Below are 23586 nucleotides of genomic sequence, written 5' to 3'. Positions count from 1 at the left end.
ACGGAGAGCAAAGGAAGGGGAGACTCAGAGTACATCAAATGTCTCGTCTTTAATTAAGAGTTATGAGTTTGGCCATTAATAAATGAGTTACTAAGCCTGAATAATTCTTAATAAACAATTTGTTCATCATGAATTAAGTCTTTGTTCATGTTTTATTAAGGCTAATTAAGGTGTAGAAGTCTATGATAGAAAAAGAGTCTGAAAGCGCTTATATTTTTGTCGTATTTTATTAACCAACACATATAAATATTGCGACTACAGAACATGTAAAATAGTACATCTCGGACAAGGCGATAAAGGACTTTGGGTGCAGAATATCCACTATGATCCAAACATAAACATATTTACATCTTTATCCAAAAGGTTTAGATTGCTCTTGATTATCACAACTTGTGTCATGAGTTTAAAAAAGATAAACCCACTCCAAAAATCTCGTACAACAATCATGCAGTTTTCCCTGAGATAATGAAAGTGAACCTCCTTTGGCCCTGGTTTGCACTTATACGTTGAGTTCACACGATTGTAGACTTGACTAATTCCAAAACCACGATGATAAACATACTTTTTATTTAGACTTTTATGTTTTATACCTTTGTAAACCCTCAGTCGTCCATAGTCTCTGTGTCTTATGTGGTTCTGATGCAGCTAAAGATCATTTTAAAGGTATTTCTGTCCTGTAAATGTGACTTTTTTAGTATCAATACCTGCTCAAATAAATATCTAGTTTCCATATTAGTTGTAGTATCGATTAGCATTATTTACGATGCTTTTGGAGTACAGCACGTTGTAGTTTTGGCCTCTTCCGTCTGATGGTCTCTCATTATAAGTGAGAACATGCTGTGCACAGAGGAACATCAGATTTCAACTCCAGACTAGATTGTTTTTGATAAATATAAGATTAGGTGGAGCTGGCGTCTGGAGGGAGGTGGAGCATATGTTGGGCTCTGTGCACAGCAGCGTGTTAGCTGTTAGCTCACGGTGTCTCAGAGCTAACAGTCGCTTTAATAAAAAATCTGAACACATAAAATAAACCTATTAACATTCTAATTAATTAAAATAAAGACCAGCCAGTGATTTTTTATATGCAGAATACTTCAGTGTGTGGTTTATTTTAAGCTAAATTATTTTGTATTATTATTATTATTATTATTATTTTGTAGTATTATGTCGTCGTTGTATTATGTCATTGTTGTAGTATTATGTTGTTATTGCAGTATTATGTTGTAGTTGTAGCTGTATTATGTTGTTCTTGTTGTAGTATTATGTTGTCGTAGTTGTATTATGTTGCTGTTGCAGTATTATGTTGTCGTATTATGTTGTTGTTGTATTATGTAGTCGTAGTATTATGTTGTTGTATTATGTCGTTGTTGTAGTATTATGTTGTAGTAGTATTATGTTCTTGTTGTAGTTGTATTATGTTGTTGTTGTAGTATTATGTTGTTGTTGTATTATGTAGTTGTAGTATTATGTTATTGTTGTTGTATTATGTTGTTGTAGTTGTTGTTGTATATTAGAATTATGGCTCAAAATTAGCATTAGCATTAGCATTGAGACACAAACATGTCTCTTTCTAAACGCAGATTTATTTGTGTAGTGTTTAACATGTTGTCAATGACATCCATGCACAGCTCGCTGTCCACTGTCTCATCTTCTATTACTTAATCATTTTAGCGTGACTCAGAAAGAAAAAAAAAAAAGATAAAACTGAACAGGAAGTAGTGACGCTCACAGTGAGGTAGAGGGCGCTGTTGTGCACAGAGTCAAAGTTGAAGCATATTTCAATAAAAATGCCATTTAGGGACTTTTTATAGAGGAAAAATCAGGTGGAATTCCTATAAAAGTCAGAATAAAATTTGGGAAATTTTAGCCACACTTTTTAATCTCGGAGTTTGAAGTAAAATTAAGTAAAATTCTTCTCAGAAAGTTTGATTTGACTTAAAATAAGTGGGTTAAGTCTTTCCCTTTGCACAAGCGTCACAGTGTAAAGAAAATGGAAGAAAAAAAAAACACAAAGAAAAATCTGAACACTTTTAAAAGACATTTCTATGACAGGATTCTCATCTGCCCTCCACCTTCATTTTAAACAAAAGATTAGGATTCATTTAAATCAATTATTGGAAAAATTCACAGTTTGCCCCAAGAAGGTAAAACGTCCATAGAGATGAATTAAAAAACAAAACAATAAAATGTAAACAATAAAATAAGTGACACAAACTCAAACTTTACCCACATCTTCCCATGTTAAACCTAAATAAATATATTATCACTTTTTTGACTGAATTCTTTACAGCAGTGTCACTTCTTTGCAGTAGCTGTAACTGGATTGACTGTTTTTACAATATAAAGTACTATACTATACTATAAAGTACAATATAAAGTACTGGGAAAACCTTTTTGTAGTGGTAATATGTAAATAAATACACACAAATATCTCGTTGTGATCTGCCCTGACTCAATTACGCTGCATCCAGAACAGATAAATTGTAAAATCAGGTTAAATCATCAGACGTTCTGTGCTGTTCAGTCGTTGTGTTCTTTGGCAAGACACTTCACGCCTCGCCTCGTGTGAATATAGTGTGTGTGTGTGAGTGTGTGTTTGCTTCACTGTGACGCTAAAACTCTGCTCTTCTCTCTGAACGTTGTGAAAAACACTTCGCATAAGGTACGTGAGGAGTGACTGTGGACCCCTGCAGACCATTTAAAATAAACTAGTTCTGTTTTTCACACTTTTACGAGTTTTAACGTCACAAAAACCTTCATTAATTTGGACTCGACTGACTGAAAATCCTAAACGAGCCTGATCTCTATGGGCAATTTACAGTGTTCAGAGGTGGGGAGGTCTCAGTTACAGTAAGTTTTCGAATAAATTGCACTTTCCGAGGTTTCCAGTAGCATAATTTTACTCCTACTTATTATTTCTCTTGAAGTAACAGTACTCTTACTTGTGTACTCAGTTACTCTTCCCACTGTGAGTAAGTCAAGTGAAAAAAGATTCAGCCCTAATTTGAACATTTGTGTTTTTTGCACCACTCCTTCAGATATTCTTCTTTTTCTCTCAGTTTTTCTGCCTTATTTAATGGTTTGTCCCTCCAACTACATTAACTTTAAATTATAGATCAGATGTTACGTCCTGACAGTTACTTCTGCTCAAGTAATATCATTTTGAAGTAACATTACTCTTACTCAAATACAATGGCTTAGAGTTCAATTAAATTCATATGATTAACCGTGATTAAAAAAAAAAGATATGATTTTGTTTTTCTCATTTTTGTGCGTTATTTAATGTTTTGTCTCTCCAATTCCATTAACTTTAAATTATAAATCAGATGTTACGTCCTGACAGTTACTTACTTACTCTTACTATTTTGCTCAAGTAATATTCTTACTCGAGTACAATGTCTTGGCTTCTCTACCCACCTCTGAAGTTACAACACATGAACCCAACCTATAGTGAAGCCCCAGCGTCTTGTGTCTTCATTATTTCCTTCTGGACCTTAGTCTGTGGTCATAGACAGTCTTTGCACAGCGCCACCTGGCCCCTGCGATAGTCCCTACAGGGGCAGAGGCGCAGGTGCTCTGGGCTGGAGCCTGCGCAGCTGAACAGAAGAGGCTCCTGCTGGAGGTAACACTCTTTATGCTTCTCTAAAAAAGCAGGTAAAAGGTGGTTCCTCTCCGTTTCTTCGCCCTCACACTGGAAGTTCAACCTGTGAATGGAAAAAAAAGACAAATATTTCTTATCGTGCATGTTATAAGACAAGTGTGATGTATTATTTGTGTTGTTATCGGCCTTTAAACACACAAAGCGTTTGCGTTTTATGTTTTAGAACTTAAAATAATGACTAATTAAAGCTACAACCTGGATTTATATCTGTTTTTTCTCTCTTATGTCGGTGATGCACAATAACGACATTTTCAACAGATACGACGACCCATAATTTGAAGATGTTTGTCACAGATCGATAACGTGAAACCAGTAATAGATTTTTAAACAAACACGATTTTAAAAGGGCAAAACTTTTTATTAATCTGTTTGTTTTAGTTGGGTCTATATGTTGGTAAAGCCGTATAATCCACACGTATAAAGCTTTAACCATGACATTTACGAGCACATAAATGTCAGCCCACTCCATCTAAATTATACACGACCTATGTCCTCGTAATGCTTCATATCGGCACATTTTCTTCTTCCCGCCGCGTTGTAAAAGCTGATTTGCTGATTTATTTGTTGCGTTTGTTGCATTTCTTATTATTAACAATATGCTTCGTGTATTTATCATAAGAATCTGTGTATTTTGGGCTTCTAATTATCAGATTAAATTATCGAAAACATTTTAAAAAGTAAGAATTATCGCTGTGATGTGATAATTATGCCATTATAATCCAATATCGTCCAGTTATCAGTGACCGGGTTATTATATTATCCCGGGTTTGGTAACATTTTGGTGGTCAGATTGTTGAATGTGGTGTTGAACGAGGCAAGAGTCAGTTTTTTTCTACTTTTTTCATGAAATATCTAAAAAATAAATGCACAAAAGCTGAATCTGAATATTTTTATTAGTGACTAAACTCAAAAACTGACCGTATTACCAAAAAAACCCCCACGCTAAACACCAAACCATAAGAATAACAAACGTGCGCATCTTACGAGTGAAACGCCTCCTTTATGTTGATGTAGCGGTAGAAGGCTGGTTCACAAACGAGGCCGGCCCGTTGGCACGTCCTCACACAGGACTGGTTCAGAGCCGACGCCAGGACCCTGAGAGCCGAGAGAGGGGGCCAGGACGAGGGGGGGGTCGAGTCAGCCAGTGCCCACGACAGAGTGCTGGAGTTGGGCAGCAGACGAAAGGGGCTGGGGGGGTTTCCTGGCCAAGAGCTGGGAGAGTCCAAGGGCTTTTGAGGTGAACAGAAGTCCTGCAGGAGGAGAGAGGATGTGAGAGGGATCGTGATGACAGGGATTTTTTAAAATGTTCAGACCTGGTTTAGTCCTTTTTTTAGACATTAGTTTAGCTCTGATTCAAATCTGGTTCAGTTCCGGGGTTAAATCAGTTGTGTTTTAGATATTGTTTAGTCCTGTTCAATCATAATACACACTATAAATCAATAAAATCAAGTCAAATACATGATCAAAGCGGAGTAAAGCTTAACGCTACAGCAACAGAGCCAAATAGAACTTCATTTTGTACACAATTTGACCACAGCATGAGTCCAGTGATGGTTTATGAGGTTAAGGAGTTTTATCTGTGACGCAACAAAACTGGACATATTTAAACAGAGCATTTTTGAGTGCTCGAAGAGTAAAATTTAGCTTAATGAAACAAAAGTAGTAGTAGCATGCAAGTTGGTTCTCAAAAACTTTATGTACTCCACTTGTATATTGCAATTAATAAATATCTCACTGTAGAATCATAAACTCCCAGACAGAAAAATAATTGTTTTGTAATTATAGCTTGGGTTCTGTGCAACCAAAAATGAAAATACAAAAGTTGAATAAAAAAATAAAGAAGGGGGTGTGGCAAAAGCTTTCAAAACTTTTACGTGTTCTATGTATCTGAACCAAACTGCGCAGGAGTCCACGCAAAAACAACTATTTATGCAGAAAAAAGCACAAAAAATAATGTGTTTGTATAAAGAATCGTGTTTAACCTGCCTTTTTACATATAAGTACCAAAAAATACCAAATCTTCAGCTAAATCGCTCACTCACTGTCGTCTCCTTTCTGCTCTTGTCCCATATTAAACCTTATAATCTAAATAAAATACGTCAACACATTTAGTTTAATCAACACAGGGCTAAAGCTCTAAAGAAGCAGACGTTTGGCAGCCCCTGGATTTGATTCAACCCTCCAGCAGAGTTTATAACGCCAGGTAATAAGCTGGGTTCACATTCCAGAGTTTGATGATGATGATCCATAAACGAAACCAGGCATAAGGCAAAAGTAGAGCTGCACGATACATCGCAAAACACCGATATCGTAATACAGGCTGATGCAACAATCGATATCACGAAAATAAGCATCTCACAGCAACACCAAGTTCTCAACTTTATAGACATTTACTGTTTTTTCTGAAGTAAAGTGCAAAAAAGACATATTTTATTCATGATTTTTCAAACTTGGAGTCATCTTGGTTTAGCCTGTTAAGTTTTTACTGTATTTTCCAGACGATAATTCACTTTTTTCATAGTTTGTCCGGGAGTACGACTTATACTCAGATGCGACTTATATGTGAAATTAAAGTATATAATTTGACATCTTCGTTACTGTCGCACTGACAACTGCAGAAGTGGAGATTTGTAGTGAGATCCAGAGTAAACTTGTTGCTTGTTTTTATTCTTTATTTATCTGATTGACTGTTAATATCTGACGTTAACAAACCAGACACGTGTTCAGTTCTGTCTGTGCTTCATGTCGCTGAATAAATATAAATGTGTTACGTTAGCGTTAGCGTGCTGTACTGATATTCAGCCTGTTGTTCGATATTTTATTCTTATTATTATAACTTGCCTTTGAAGATAAAATGTCTGTTCTTGGTCTCGGTTTTTGTTAAATAAATTTTCCCAAAAATGCGACTTATATATGTTTTTTTCTTCATTATTATGCATTTTTTGGCTGGTGCGACTTATACTCCAGAGCGACGTATAGTCCGGATAATACTGTAATTTGAAAGCAGGTGCATTTTTAGTTTTAACACATCTGAAATTAAAGGTAAAATCGCAACACCAAACATAGTTCTCTAATATCGCAGCTTGTTCTCATACTGTGCAGCCCCGGCCAAAATCGCTTCGAGAGGCAGCACCTCCTCATCCATCTCCAAATAAAACAAATGCAGTTATATTGGCTAATAATAAAATGAGAGTCGCTCGGTAGAAGCAGACGTACGGCCGGCCCTTGGATTAGATTCTCCCTCCAGCGGGGCCTCTTATAAGACCAGGTAATGGCATTCCACTGACACGTCCCTATGGCCTCTAGACCCCCTTTATTAAACAGCCTCCCTCCCAGAGCCCGCAGGCAATAACCCAGCCCCAATCTCTCCATCACGAAGCACTTCCACTGTACAAGCTCACGGGCCGAGACACGAATGCACGGATAAGAGCGGAACAAAAGAGGGAAGAGCTGGAGGGAGGGTTAAATAGTGAACAAAGAGGGGGATGGTTTAGGGTGAAACTATGCCGGTGTGTATATTGTACTGGATTTGAGATGTACGTTTTAATTGTATTGCAATTTTTCAACCTTTTTTTTTAAATTTGCAATTTTACACCACAAAAAAACTAATATAATAATAAAAAAAATACTTGTGGTTTAAATTCTTAGTTGACATATTAGTTGATTTAATTGACATATTATGCGATAAAAACAACATAAAAAATCACATTTCATCTTGTTTTTCTTTGTTTAAAGGTGTAATATTATTCTTTTCTTTTCTATTTTTACTTTATCTGGGATTTTCCACGATACGGCATTGAACTTTATCACAAATTTTGTAAATGACAAGTGTTTTATTCCACAAAATATCTTGAAAAACATGCATTTTTAGTCTAAACACCATCAAATTTCCACAGACCTGACCAGTGACTTAACGCCATAGTGTGAAACATTCCAGAAAAAGCAATAACATTTCCATGGAGCGAAGCAGGTGGCGGACTCTGCACCTTTAAATGACACTAAATCAGGCGAGTGTTTGAAAGAAAAACAGGTGATTCGAAGTGAAATAAAAAATATTTGAAGACTGGAAAACGCTCGATAAAAGCGTATATTTGAAGACAAAGCAAAATGACCAAAATGACCAAACTGAAAGGAAAAAAAATCCAAACACCTTTACCTGAAATGTCACTCTTAAAATCGAGTTTATTGCGCAGCTTCACACGGTTTTGTTTCACCGTGATTGTGCTCTACAGCTTCATATATAAGAGCTGGTGTGATCATAATGTGCTGAGTTGGACGTTCGTTTTGCTGTACTTTGATCAATGTTAAAGGAATACTTGGCGCTTATGTAATTAGATTCTGACATCGCCCGAGCTCCGTGAAGCATTGGCAACACTCCTGGTTTCAGCAGAAGAGAAAATGCAACTAGAAAAAAAAAAAGACTGCACTGTAAGAGAAATAAAAGCACGATATTTCACACCACTAGAACACGACACAGTATTTTCAATTAAAAAGTCCTACATTATGTTAAATTGTTTTTGAGCTTTTATCATATTAGAATCAAAAACACACCTGGAATTGTGTTTTCTTTGATTTGTGCGTGTTTGAGTAATCCTGCTTAAATTGCTCAGTTTCACCCGCTGATGTCATGAGGTGGGAATCCAGGAAGAGGTTTTTCATGTCTTAAAGTCCGTTCAGCTTAAGCACATTCATTCTAAACATTTCTGCACTGAAATACTTCTGACAGTACTCCACAGAATTGAATTGTACTTCAAACAGCTTGACCAGCAGATGGCTTCCTTGTAACTTCTGCTAGTACTTATTAATTTTGCATAATCGAGCAGAGGCACTTTCAGCTGTTTTCCATACTATATAAAGTTATAAAGCTTAAAATATGAATCAAAATAACTCTTTGTACTTGTCAAACTGTGTCAAAACAATCTGAGCTTTAATTAGAGATGGGATGATATACAATAATATCTTTAATCACGATAAAAAAAGGTCTGCAATTAATCGTTCGTGGCCTTTTTTAATACTTGTGATCATCGTACATGATCATAAACGCTTTTACGGCACCACACTGCCTCATGTTTCCGGTTTCAATACAATGTTTAAGATGTAGTTCTGGTGTTTGTCCACAAGGGGGCTCTCCGTTATAGCAGTGAAACTTGTTCGCTTCTGTGCCTGTTCTGAATTGGGGCTAAAGGGCAGTGGATCTGAATCCCAGTGACGCCACACATTTACATCCTCCGCTCAAGAAGGTGAAGTCTGATATGTGGAATTATTATGGATTTGAAAAACAAGACCAATAAGATGAGCCACCGATCTGCAGACGAGCCTGACGAAAAAAAGATACGGCTACGAGGGCAAAGACCAGCGACTTACACGCACATTTACGAGACAAACATCCTGCATCGCTTGACAAACTTGAGCTGAAAATATCCATCGTAAGTAACACGCCACGAGAAATAAACTATTGAATGTAGTTTGTGTTAGAATCCGTGTTAGTCTCGACTTTGTATCCTTAGGTTAGCACGAGCTGAGCAGCATTTAGCACAGCTGATTGCACATCTTGCTAGCAGCGACGCGTGGTTTTGCAACAACCATGAATGGATCTGAACCTATAACCTCCGAGGACCTGGCATTTTAGGTTGTCTAGGCCACAATACAATGTTTTACTCTACAACACATTTTCACCGAGGGCCACATCAGCAATTACATCTGCTCTCAAAGGGCCAGATGTAAAACAAACGTAACTTCTTTTATAACTTTTTAATTAACTGTTTCGGTATTTATTTCTTATTCAGCTTACAAATGTTGCATATTTATTTGCATAGATGTAAAAATAGAGCTGTTTAACGGTGTATTGCTTGATAAAATAACATGTTAAGACCGTCATACCTTTTAATTTATTCTGTTGAGGGCCACATAAAATGACGTGGAGGGCCGCATTTGGCACATGGGCCTTGAGTTTGACACATGTGCTCTACAAGGTCCTGGTGTCACATATGAGGATGTTATACTGCCTTGGTTTAATAATTATCATGATGTAATATTGTTAATTGTGATTATTTTGGTCACAATAATCATGAGTCTAAATTGTAATATCGTCCCATTTCTAGCTGTAATACAGGATTCACACAGGTTACTTGAAATAATGTTCCAGGTCATTTTTAGTCCCCGTTTTTTATACAGTTTCATAGTAAAGATGCAGTATAAGGTCCACAGTTATAACAAATTAATTATATACCAAGACAAACACAATATTTAGTTGTGCAGATGCTCCAAATATATTTTCTGGTGGAAGTGAAATTAGACGGAGAACATGTGAACCCAATCATATCAACTTAGAATAAATGAGCACATAAGTGTTCATGAGCACGAGTTCAAGTGCTCACGACTCTCTGTGTGTGAAAAGAACATTGTGGGCGGCAGTAAAAGTCTTCATTTGATTTGAATAACACGGTAAAAGACAAAGAACCAAATCTATATTTTGGAGGACGTCTGGCCTTTTTTCCTCAATTATCTTCCAGGTTTTCCAGGACATGTAGAAAACCCTGTGATATTTTGTTACTCAATGTTGAAAGAGCCATAATTTCATAGGTAGTAATTAGAAAAACCTGAAAATCTTTAACGTTAAAGCTCTCTGGGCCTGCTACACTTGTGTTTCTACAACTCACTCCACTATAAAAGTCCCCAACACTTGACATAAACATAAATCATTGTTCTCGTTTGTCATATCCGTAATACCGGTCATGTAAGAACCCCGGCGCGCTTGAATACATAATTAAGTCTACTTCCTTACCTCCTATGGTTCGCAATCACACTAAAACAAAAGCAGCGTATTTGTTCCTTCCCGTCTTAATGTTGTTGTGCAGCCAACGAGCTGATTTAAAGCAATGAAATTACCTCTATTTGAAATTATAAAACGTCAATCAAGTTTGCCATTTGAATACTGTCTGGGAAATAATTGCTTACAACAAAAATAGGATGCGTGGGAGTGAAATCTGATCGCCTATCTGGCAGAGTGAGTTGTATTGAAGCGGACTTGGGTTGCACTGGGAGGATAGATTCAGCATTGTGGAGGAAGAAAAGAATAAATTATGGTAAATGTGATGGTCAAGCAGGGTTGCCAGATTTTCAGACAGAAACAAGCAACAAAGTTTGAGGAAAATAGACCAAAACAAGCAGCAACCATCACACAAAAAGACGTAAAAAGAAGCAAGTAGTAGAATGTTGTGTGCCAAAGAGATGTGTACGATAATATTTTTAAAAACTCAACTATGACATGAAAGTGCAGGTGATTTTCTCCCAAAAAAATCTGAAGTTAGTGAAGTTTAGTGCCATTTACAAAGTTACTGCCTTCATTTTGTCAACGTCAAATGTCAAATCCCATTGTCCAGACACCAGTTTTACAACATCAACTCCAACAGACAGGTACTTTTAGATGGGGTTCCACAGGGCTCAGTTTTGGGTCGTTAATTATTTATTATGTGAGGCAATGGATAAACCGAGCTGTATTCTGTATTCACAAAAGAACCAACAAAGTATCACATGTACACGACTCAAGCTAAGGTTCAGATTTGAGATTTTCAAGATTCAAGATTTTCATGAAGCCCTATATATATATTTTTTAAATTCAAAAGTATTCTGAAAGAACAACTAAAGAGAAAAAAATACACCTTATTTTCCGGACTATAAGTCGTACTTTTTTTTCATAGTTTGGTGGGGGGTACAACTTATACTCGGATATGATTTATGTGTGACATACATGTTTTTTCTTCATTATTATGCATTTTTGGCTTGTGCGACGTATACTCCCGTGCGACTTGTACGGTACATGCGACGAAAATACAGTACATGTTTTTAAAAATAAATAACAACCAGGAAGTTTTAAAAAAGTAATAAAAAGTATTGAACATTTATCTTTGCTTCCTGTTTCCTTATTAAATGTTTTGATTTGCTTTTGGGCCATAACAGACCCTCTACCAGAAAAGCTGCACAGCACATTTTTAAGTTTGGAAACTGAAACTTGGAAATGGTTTTACTGTAGAGCAACCTGAACGCAGCACAGATGAGCAGGCATGTGGAATAAGTGAAGTGAAGAGACACTGACAATGTGACCTTGTGTGGAGACAGTTTGTACCAGCCCAGACACAGCGAGCGCGGAGCAGGGAGCACTTTCATTCTACATTACTCTGTATTATGGCGTTTTTTATTACATTTGAATATATTTGCATTGTGTTTTATTACAAAAAACAACAGTAAGAATGAACTGCTTCAAGTCAGGTTTGGATGAGGAGACAATGTCATTTGCATTTCTATTGTGAAAGTTGTCATAGTCCAGTGAAAGAAGCAATTTGGGTGCGTTAGGTTTCAAACGTTTAGTCTGTTCATGGACAACTTTTGGACTGGTTATTGTTCAGTTTGGTCTGCATAATTTCAATGTACCCTGACCCTAACTCTCACAAAATCCCTGCTTATACAACAACCTTTCAATGGCTTATCAGAAAAGAACACGCCCGACTTTGCTGGAACTACAGACGCTGTACCCCCCGCCTTAAAGTCTCATCTTATCCAACCACCATGAGCTGATCGTGTCATCACTCTCCTGCCTCGCTGCTCCACCTGCCTCACTGCTCCACCTGTCGGCTCCTGGCCTCTGACTTCCTGCCTCTTGCTCTGCACATTCCCCTTCATCACTCCATCATCAGTCTCACGTAACAAAGGCGTTTTGATCCACTTTTTGTTGTTTCGATGCGTTTCTACCTTGTGAAACACACAGTTACGTTGATTACGAGTAAAAAAAAACAGAAAATAAAAAAATAAATAAAGTAAAAAGCCTGAGGAGGACGTACATTAAGGCTGAACGATTTGGGAAAAGTATCTAATTGCTATTTTCCTGACAAAGTTTGGAATAACAGATTTAGGATTTGTTTTAATACTAGGCTTTTTGTTCAAAGTTCATATTTTAAATGTTGTAAAGATTGATCGTCAGTTCATATTTCGACGAGAATCACATTTAAACTAAAGCGTGAGCCATTTTTACGCGATTTAAGACGGGGTATTTTTGTTGTTTGTGGAGAAAATCACGACACTTTTGCGAGTTGCCAGTTGCATCCATTTAAATTGCGATTAATCTTGCGGCCGCGTTTTAAATGTACTTTAGATTGGTGTTTAGGATTACACATTCAGCAGCGTTCAGCATTCTCTTTAAACACTTCATAAACACGCACACACACACACGCCGGTCCAATTAGAGCCTCGTCTCCTGTCAACAAAGATGCTGAGACAACTGAGTGCAGACAGCTTTGTACTTCCTGCATACCTTAAATCCACTGTTAGACTACTGCATGTTTCTGCCTTGAATGTTAAATTAGAGTTCAGGTCAGAAAAAAGACAAGAAATATACTGTTACGCGCTTTTAGAACGAGGCAGTGATTCGTATTATTACTGACACTTGACAGTTTTTATGTGAGAACTCTTTACTGGAGCTTCATTCTCACGTATAACACTAATAACTTTTAACACTAACAACATTTTAAACTGAAATCTGAAAAGTATATATTCTTTTCCTTGCGCTTTTTACTAAATACTACTGTAAACTTATTATTTGTGGTTAATTCAGTTGGCATGACATGTTGAAATTTTAGTAAGCAACATTTAAAATATAAAAAAATAAGAAAAAGTACAAACATATTTTATTACTGTCATATTTTTGAGTATTTTTCCATGTCAAAATTGAAATTTATTAGACGCATAATATGTTACTGACACACACTTAAGTCAAAGTATCAGCTGGTATCAGAATATCTCTAGTAGTAGTAGTAGTAGTAGTAGTTAAACATATCTTTAATAAGTACTTCCTCAGCTGCAGACTTCCACCTCTGTGCAATAATTTACTTTTCCAATTAACTTGGACACAGCTCATAAATCAGTTACAGGAGCAGGAGCTTGAGTGGGTCCAGATCTCCTGCTGTGGCACCATATGCACTGACTAATACTGTGTACTTCAAACCACGGGGCTGGTACTGCAGTAATAGTACACACATCGCACTGGTGATGGTGAGCTGTTTGTTCAACCATTCAACTATTCATGCTCATGAGGGGGGTAGTACTTACATTTGCTCAAGTACATTGACTTGAGTAACTTTTTAATAAAAAGGCCCTTTCTGAATAGTTTTTAGACGCCATACTTTTACTCCAAGTTGAGAAATATATTTGATGGTGTAACAGTATTCTTACTTAAATAGGGGTTTTTGTGACTGTGACTAAATCTACAAGTGACAAAAGCTCTGTGCTGAAAATACTATGTGATTTGTGCATTATTTATATTACATTACCTTAAAATGATAAATCTGATGTTAGGGTCAGAGTATTACTCCTAAAATTCACTTTGCTTGAGTAGTTCCTGCATTACATTTTCACTCTTACTTGAGCAATTTCTTGAACCACTGCTTTGTGCTTCTACTTGTGTAATATTATGTTGAAGTAACGGTAACGGACGGACCAGTAGTTGAAACATCTTCTCGTTGTAACAATTACTAGTGGATACTTAAGCATCTGTTTGAATCTTTGCCTTTGGAATCAAATCAAAAACTGAGTTGGCGCAATTATCAAATCACAGAGTGCAATTATTTGTTCCTAGTCATTTTTGGTAACATTAATGCAAACTAGACAAATCTTCTGTTAAAAATGCATAAATCTAAGTTTGCGCTGTGTCCAGTGGCCTCTGTAGTTTTCAGTAGATGGTGACATTACACAAGACTGCCGTGATTCCAGCCAGGCGTTTCTGATCACAAACACCTGGCTGCAGAGGCGGAGTTTGACGTGCGGAGACCCGTTAGTCCAATCACAGTGTTACTTATGTCCAGACCACGCTCTTCTTCGCCCCCTCACTCTTTTCTTCAGTCCTCCAGGTACTTCCCGGTTTATTTGCTGTATTTAAAATGTGGTTGTGGGCGGAGTTCAGGTGTTGCGCTTACCTGGTTCTGTATGTAGGCGTGTACTCTCTCCAGCATGCCCTGACAGGTGTACTCATGTGGCACGAACGGCTCCACCTGCACAAAACCCAAAGACATATTCACACTCGAGAAAAAAATGTAGTTCCTGTAATTTACGACCCAGGCCACTAGGAGTAAATCAGGTCTGACGTGTTCATTAGTGAAACTGCAGAAGGCCCATATCACGTGAGCCTAATAAAGCTAATAGAGCCGATGCATCACGTATGACGGCTTTGGAAATTGATCTCCTCATTTTTAGCACCATCAATGTTAATGTCGGACAAAAGGGCAAGTGCTGGTTAGCGAAATACTGGAATTAAATGGCGGTGACAAGTTATTGTAAATTCTGTTGGAATTCAGAGTTTAATTGGGGCGGCGGGGCAGGTGAAATCACTTTTCTTAAGATGCTGGTTTTGTGGTTTGGTTGGATTTTTGCCGCAGGAAAATTTGAGAAAAGTGACATTGTACAATATGAAAACAATCAATGCATTTATTCAGTCGTCTTTCATGTTTGAGATTTAACCTAATTAAAGTAACTGCTTACGATGTAAATAAATAAATAAATAAATAAAACTATAGAAAATCATAGTAGAAAATGATCTTATATATAGCATGGAAATATATTTTTGCAATAAAGTGAGCCTTTGTTCAGGCTGTTTAAAGTGTTATTTTTGAGTTTTTTTTAGAGAATTAAAGAAATCCAATTGGCCTAATTATAGTTGTTGTCGTTGTTATTTTACTTTTTTATGCAAGTTTATTTATAGAGCACAGTAATTCAGTGTCTTCTTAAGAAAGGTCCATTAAAATCACAATACAAACAAATAAAAAAACATAAATAATCATTTTAAAAAGAGATTTTAAAAGAGAAGAGTACAGATTTCCTTTCAGTTCTACGCACAGCAAAATGAAACTGTTTTGAGGCGGGATTTGAAGTTTATAAAGACCTGTCTCATTTTAAGTATTGCCTCAAATTGTATTATATTTAACACAAAAAATAAACATTTAAATTGTTGAGTTACGAGCTTCATACAGGCCCAGTTTTCACTTCATATGAGTTAACATGTTACCCAGATACTGTTTCTATAGGACATTTAAATTGACAAATGGCTCGTGTTAAAGCTGTGTTCCTTTTAGCGGTGTTATTACTTTATTTCATTTGAGTTTAATGAAATGTATCTGACACTTCATCAGTTACTGCGCCACGCTATTTGCCTTTTGGCCATCTTTGTATAATCGAGACGGAGCGTGAGAAAGAATAGACTCCAAGTGAAAATTCAGTTATGGGAAACACTTTCGGTGATTGTTTTGTGCATTTGCCATGATTGTTTTTAGAGGTAGTCACAAAATGTATGTTCACATATCGTTTATCAAGGCTTCAGGCTAAAGGCTAGGTGTGCGTGGGGCTAACCGTTTATACTAGTTAGCTAAACGTATTAACCAAAGCCAAAGATGTGATTTTATTTGGTTTTACTTTGGTTATAATTGTATTTTTGTCAGGAATTGTGGGAAGAACATGTGGAGTTTTATAATGTGACACATATGAGGTTTGTACGGCTTAATTTGAGCCAGCTATAAAGGAGTATTTAAAGAGATGTTTTTGCTATTGGAATGTTACACAGTATGGCATTAAACTCATTTACCTCCATGGAGACAAACAGATGACGCCACCAGGCCAAATTACATGTCAGATCTGTGGAGAGGACATCTTTTAGCAATAAAACTTTACTGAATAAATGCAGGTTTGATAAGTTTAATGCCACACTGAAACATTCCCGACAAAGCAATAACATCTCCGCAAGACAAGCTGGTGATGAACCCCCCCCCCCGAAAAGTCACATAATGCAGCTTTAATTACTGTTTATGATAAATAACAAAATCTTTACCAAAATATTTGTCAACAGCACTCACGCTGCTCTCATCCCTCTCGTTGTATTCTTGTTTTGCATAATGTTTGCGACAGATTGAGAGCAGCTTGATAAATGATGATGTACTGTTGACAATGCGTCACCGCTGGAAGGGCTAGCCTGTGGAAAAACGCCATGTAAAAACAGCTGCGGCGAAGGCGTATTCACACTCTAGCAATTAGCGACAGGCTGCAGAGAGCTAGCTAAGCAGTCTGCTACATCCCTCCGCCGTGATTTAGAGCCCCATTAGTCGCCGAGGGCTTCAAAAATGGGTCAGAGTTTCAAGTGTGCAAATTAGGTCCGCACCTCGGCTGTGAAAAGTGGTAAATTTGAGCTCATTATTATGAGGGCTTGACATTAACACTACAACCAGCTAGCGAGATGTGAGGTTAGCTAGCCACTTAGCCAGCTGGATTCTGTGTATAATTTTACATCTATTTCTATCTTACTTTAGTTTAGCTTTAGACTATGAACAGTGTCATAAAAATGTTGTTTTTTTTTTTTATTATTGACAGATTAATACAACTTCATCCCAGCAGTTATTATGTTGATGGCCCATTACCATTGCCAAATTTTAAGAAATAAAAATAATAAAACTGACAAACTGGAAAACATGTGTCTTTACTCTGAGCGGGCTTGCATCTCCACAAACCTGACTGTCATTTGGTCTTGATTAGGGCTCATTTCCATGGAAACCTTTTAATGTTTATGTTGTTTAACTTTATGTTTCCACTGAATCATGCATAACTCCAGAAAGTTATCCGGTGTTGTTTAACTGTGTAACTATAATGTAATCTACGTTGTGTTTTAATTTACTTTATTATATCTTATGTTTGAAGCAACATTCAACAAATCTGGCTCTAGTGAAAATGATAAAAGGCTAAGACCTCTACCCTGGCCAGTGAATAAAAATACCATTCCTCGCCCGCTTTTCTTAAACGCAAAATAAACTTACATCAAGGTCCATAATTTCGTGGATGGTTTCGTTGAAGGTCTTCCAGTTCCCAAAGTCGATGGTGATGACATGTGGTCTCCCGATGAACTGCTCTGCGTACGGGTGCTGCGAGGTCACCTGGCAAACAAAAACAAGATCTTTAATGTGACTGTGCGTAACATTTTGATTTTAAATGACATAAATCTAATTGTGAGGTCAGCATGTTCAAATCAAACACAGCTTTTTCTGATAACAATTCTAATGCTGATTTATTCTTGATTACAAAAACACTGCACATGAACGTCAGCTTGTTTAAGTTATACATTGGTCCCTTGTTTATCGTGGGGGTTACGTTCTAAAAATAACCCGCAATAGGCAAAATCTGCGAAGTATCAGCTTTATTTTTAACAATTCTATATGTTTTTGTCTGTAAAACCCCTCACCACACACTTTATACACTTTTCTCACACAGGCGTTCACATTTTCTCACATTTCTCTCTCGTTTAAACTCTCTCAAAGTTCAAACCTTCGTAGGCGTCTTTGTCGGTGCAGAACGTTTCATCGACATTGTGGGTTTTGTCGGGGAGAAAACAAATTGCAAACGTACAGCACTTCAGAGTCACACTGCGATCCAACGTTTATGTAAATTTGTCTGAACACATTCTGTACTGGACAGGAGACACGGCACGGAGGAGACTGATGGACAATGGTCTACAGTCCAACAGCCAATCAGGACGCAGAACACAATGGTCTACAGTCCAACAGCCAATCAGGACGCAGAACACAATGCACGTTCAGACGATGTAAAAAAGCATGTAAGATTGCACTAAAATAACCCACGAAACAACGAAAGGTGAACCGCGACATAGCGAGGGACAACTGTAACGTGTTGTTTTGACCCTCATGATGATTATCCAATCAATCAAACAATAAATATCACTTTATTTGCCACAGAGGTGCAATTTAAAAGCACTCCCTCTGTTCTGAATCCTCACTACCTAAACCCCAGCACCTGCAGACGATCATGACTCAGTGCCTCTGCTGCAGTGTAAACATATCCACATCCATACACTGAGAATGAGAAAAACCTGTATATGTCCTTTATCTGCAGGTTAAAGCTCTGGCAACACAGGCTCAGTTGTGATTGTAGTATCTGTTTTAAAATAGTAAAAGCACAGGCTAGCTGCAGTTCCTAGTTAAAAAAAAGACTGGAGACAAATACAGACCCATAAATAAAACATGTGACTGCAACACTGATGTTACTGGAGACATGCTTTATTCTGACTTTTAAAAAAAATGCTGAATATTTAGAGAAAACGTGTGTGCACCAATTTTTGTCTTTGAGTTGAAATTAAATATTAGTTGCTTGGTTATAACATGACACAAAAGAATAGATGCTTTTTTTTTTTTAAGTTAAGGTAATTTATACACGACATTTAGCAGAACGAGCCAAAGATTCATTAAAAAAACACAGAAACACTTCCAGGTTTACTCCTACAGCTTTGGTAAACTGGATAACCAACATGTACGGATCTAACAAACCTATGTCAGATGTTATTTCGAGGCGCTAGCTGCATGAAACCATTTACAAGCGCCAAATGTAGATTGAGCATATGTTATCGTGTGTAGGACGTGTACCTTCCTGGAGGTGGGCTTCCCTTTGAAGAAGTCGTGGTTATAGGAGCTGTGTGGGGGGTTGAACATGGGCTGCAGGAAGATGCATCCATTGGCTATAGCCTCCAGTGGAGCGGGGCCTTCGTATGGGAAGCCAAATCCTATAAAAAGCTTGACAGGAAAAAAAAGCAGAAGGAGAATGGATGGGGTGTTGTGGGGGCGGGCATACATTAAGCTGCCCGTGTGCTTGTTAACGTGCCAGTTTAGGGCTGCAAGATTAATCGCAATTCAAGTAAAATTGCTATCGGAATGGACGCAATTAGCAAATCGCGAAGGTTGCAGTGTTTTTGGAGTATTTCCTCTGCAGACAACAAAATATCTGCTTATATTGTGCATAAAAGCTGCTCATCCTGTAGTTTAGATCTGTACAAACATATTCTGAAATGTCATCTTTGTATTATCGGTAGTTTGTCAGTTCATATTTCAGTCATTTTGTCAAATCTTCTGGACACAGTTAAAGCTTATGTTAAGTATTGTGCTGTATCTGCTGTATCATTATGATCTATGACACCCGGAGATCATTATGTTATATATTATACATTTTAAATACTGATCTAAAATGACTTAAAGAAACGGTCTGCGTTAGAAAACCGTGCTGCCCAATGGGAGCTGACGCCGCCGTAAACGTCCTCTCAACAAAGAGCTGCACAGCTGTCGGCGCCTCTGATGGATAACTGCACATCACTCTAAAGAGCAACGGATTAAAAAAAAGAAAAAAGGACTATGCGACGCTGCTAAATCCTACACGTATTGAGAAAATTAAACTGGAGAATGAAGTAAGTACAGATCAGTGGGTGTGTTCCAGTGGTGAAAACGGGCTTGATCAGAATAATAATGTCTTCAATATAAAAGAAAGAAAACACTAAACACAAATTTGAGTAGAGAAATGAGAAGGGCAAACAACTATGACCTTGTTAAAAGCTCTAAAAAGTCAAATTTGCATAATAGGTCCGCTTTAAACATAAACTGTAAACCAATCCTGATATTGAAACACAAATAAAAATCACAATGCTTGTCAGAAAAATCACAGTTAGATATTTTTTCCAAATCATTCAGCCCGATGCCAGTTTTCTGTGTACCTTGGCTTTCCTGAGGAGTTGCTGTAGCTCGTGCTGAGGCAGTAGCCCGTGGTTCTTGACAAAGGCGGGCACCTGTGGGGGGCGCTGTGAGTCGTAGTACACGGTGCCGTGGATCTCCATGTGGTGGTGTAACAGCTCCAGGAACTTATCTTTGCCCTTTTGAGAAACAGCTTTGATTACCATCACTATAGTAATCCATCTTGTTGGCATGTGGCTTTTACCGCTCTAATTACTCTATGGAAAATATCCAGTATCAAACAACAGCAGAATGAGTTATTAACCTGCGCTGTGAGAAGCAGCGACCTGTATCAGCTTTTGCTCATATTTTGTGCTTCATTTTGAATCTGAATTGTGTCTTGTAAGACCAATATGCAAGTATTAATTCAACAGTATGGATTTCCCGTCAGGCAATTCCAGGGATAATGGACAGATCGTTATTAATTCAACTGGGGGAGTTGTGGGCTAAGTATTCACCCACAAACCAAACAGAAAGTGGTTCAGATTTCACCTGAGCACATGCTGTAATTTTGCCTTCAACACTTCACACATATTAGCTTCATGTTAGCTTCATGTTAGCTTCATATTAGCTTCATGTTAGCTTCATGTTAGCTTCATGTTAGCTTCATATTAGCTTCATGTTAGCTTCATATTAGCTTCATGTTAGCTCTGCTTGTGTAAAAGTTTCTCTGTGGACCAGCACTAAAGAACATCTCCCACATGTAGAGCCACATGAACCATCTCACACTCTGAGGACTTCAGGGACCGGCCTCCTGCTGGTCCCAGAGTCAGGACTAAACATGGAGAATCAGTGTTTCAGTTTTGTGCAGCTAAAACCTGGAACATTCTTCCTGAAGATGTGACTCAGGCCTCGACTTTAACAATGTTTAAATCCAGTCTCAAAACAGTTCTGTTTATCTGTGCATACGACTGAAAGGGTTTTATCCTGCACTTTTCTCCTTTAATATTGATTTTATGATGATTATTTGTGATTATTTATGTTTTGATTTGTTGTATTGTCATTTTAATGTCTTTTTTTATTCTGTAAAGCACTTGCGTACAAATTGTGCTTTACAAATAAACTTGCCTTGGCTTCTGACTGTGACAGGTAGGGCATCTGGTTAAAAATACCACACAACCATGCAAAATGCTTTGTATGGAAACCACAAGCAGATAATGAGTAACCCTTTTATTTATTTATTTTTTAATACTTGCATATGACAGGTTAATTACAGGCTCATTTCACTAAAACATAGGTAACATAGGTTTAAAATTATACTATAAAATCTTGCCTATTTGCCTTTTACTTTATCTTACTACGGTGAAGTTTATAATTTTACTTCCTGGTTGGACACAGACAGCAGACGTGACAAACAGAGGCAATTCCATAACTGTTACCTAACAATCATAGCGTTAAACAAATCCAAAAGTTGTCGAAATTATACAAAAGTTACACAAAAAACACCTTTATTTTGTTATTTTGTTTGTTTCCACTGCCAGGAAAACACCATCCTTATGCGTAAACCGTCTGCATTTTCAATAGAATTTTCAGTGTTGGTGACATAAAGATATTCTGTTTTATAACTCGCAGCTACTTCCTGTATTTTTGTACCTTCTTCTTCTCAACTTTTTCCACAAACTGCCACTTGACCGATGTAAAATGTGATAAATATTTACCAGGTACTATCCCAAGAAACCAAGTAATAATTAGAAAAGCATGAAAACAACTTGAACACAACTTTTACAGTACATCACAGACATGTCGCTGTACTTACTTCCAGCTGGGTGTATCCATTCGGTGCATGACAAACAAATAAGAAGAAGAAGAAGAAGAAGAAGGAAGGAGCAGAGATTTCAACAGTAACGCAATGCACCCTGACAGAAAGCCACAACAAAAAGTGAATGAGATGCGATTCACAGCTCTCACGAGGCCAGTCAAATGTTCAAACTGTTTAAAATCTCCATGCAGAATTTTTAGCTCCAGTTTTGAGAGCGAGTTGTTTATCTGACAATGTTTGTCTGCACTGGGACATGTCCTGGGCTATGGGATGAAGAAGAAAGGCTCAGCTGGATCCAAGTGACTGTGAGCTAAACCTTAAGGGAGAGAGCGTGCACTTCAAAGTCAGAGTGGTGTCTGCAGAGAAGAGGGACAATGGCTGTAAACAATGACTAATGCGCTATAACAACGCACTGTGTATGCTAGGTGTGTTCTCAAATGTTCAAATCATTTAATACTGTCAACATAAAGCATTTGCCTCTTGTAGACGTGCTCACAGTGGGAAGAGGAACACTTTAAAATTATTGCTCAAGTGCTGCTAAAAAAAGCACTTGGAACAGTATAATTTCTTTAAAAAGTTGGTCAAGTAAATGTAGCTGAGTAAATTTAACCTCTTCTCGCAATTTAACTATTAACCATCTGATATTATAATGGACTAATCAGGGTAAAGTAATGGCCACATGCTTTTAATTATAATGTGACTTGTTAAAAAAGACGCATTACGCTTTTAGTATTATTAAAGTATAACATACATAGATCCTTATTTTACATTATGTTCATTGTAAATCTCAATATTGATTTAAAATGTCCTGTTCACAGTAAAATTTCACCGTAGCCAGCAGCAAATTCTCACTTATTTGATTTTTATTACTGGAAAATGGGTATGTGATGATTTTTAACCAAACGTATATGAACTGGAGTGTGAATTGTTTGAATATTTGCAAGAAAGTACAGAGAAGTAGGTGGAGATAGGGGATAGGTGAAGACTGACGCAGGACTATAGAGGATTACTGAAATATGCATGAACCAATCGAAATACAACTTTGAGTGAGCTAATGATGACGGACCGCCATTGTATCATAGTTAAAAGCTTTGAACCCTTCAAGATTAGTTACTGGTGATCTAACAATATTAACATCTCACAGAATTTACATCATGACCAGATATTAAACCATTTTGATTCTTAAAATCTGCTGAATTTCTGTGTTGAAGTGTCCTCAGAAGATTCTTGGTCTTTTTTTAGAAGAAATTTACTAAATGTCAACATTATCCCAGCGACATTTGATCCCACACACGCTCGAAACAAGCGAATACTTGTGTCCAAACTTATGTATGAACCTATGTACAAATGCAATATGGATTTAACTTGATGCAACAATCCTGGGAAATTTCAAACTGTATATTTTCTGCAGCTCAGAGGCAAAGGGCTTTTTACAGACTTTTACTGAAACTAGTGTGAATGATGCAAGATACAATGACAGTTTTTTGGCACGGTTAAAAGCTCAAAAGAGTAAATTTGACATAATACAGTGGGAAAAAAAAGTATTTAGTCAACCACCAATTGTGCAAGTTCTCCCA

General features: G+C 37.3%; 1 protein-coding gene across 1 annotated transcript in view; it reads right to left on the bottom strand.

The window, feature by feature from the left end:
• Positions 1–229: 229 nt before the first annotated feature.
• Positions 230–23586, bottom strand: part of LOC117375487 (alpha-1,6-mannosylglycoprotein 6-beta-N-acetylglucosaminyltransferase B) — a 149838-nt gene continuing 126481 nt past the window's right edge. The window contains exons 12-17 of the mRNA XM_055223459.1: positions 20235–20390; positions 19120–19266; positions 17503–17619; positions 14626–14700; positions 4646–4911; positions 230–3704 (exon numbers count right to left, since the gene is read on the bottom strand). Of these exons, the coding sequence (XP_055079434.1) occupies positions 3506–3704; positions 4646–4911; positions 14626–14700; positions 17503–17619; positions 19120–19266; positions 20235–20390 (960 nt within the window). The 3' untranslated portion in view covers positions 230–3505. The remainder of the gene's footprint in view (positions 3705–4645; positions 4912–14625; positions 14701–17502; positions 17620–19119; positions 19267–20234; positions 20391–23586) is intronic.

This window comes from Periophthalmus magnuspinnatus, chromosome 8 (assembly GCF_009829125.3).
Source record: "Periophthalmus magnuspinnatus isolate fPerMag1 chromosome 8, fPerMag1.2.pri, whole genome shotgun sequence".
Lineage (NCBI taxonomy): Eukaryota > Metazoa > Chordata > Actinopteri > Gobiiformes > Gobiidae > Periophthalmus > Periophthalmus magnuspinnatus.
Note: the sequence above shows the minus strand (reverse complement) of the source record. Positions and strands in the feature narration are given on the sequence as shown.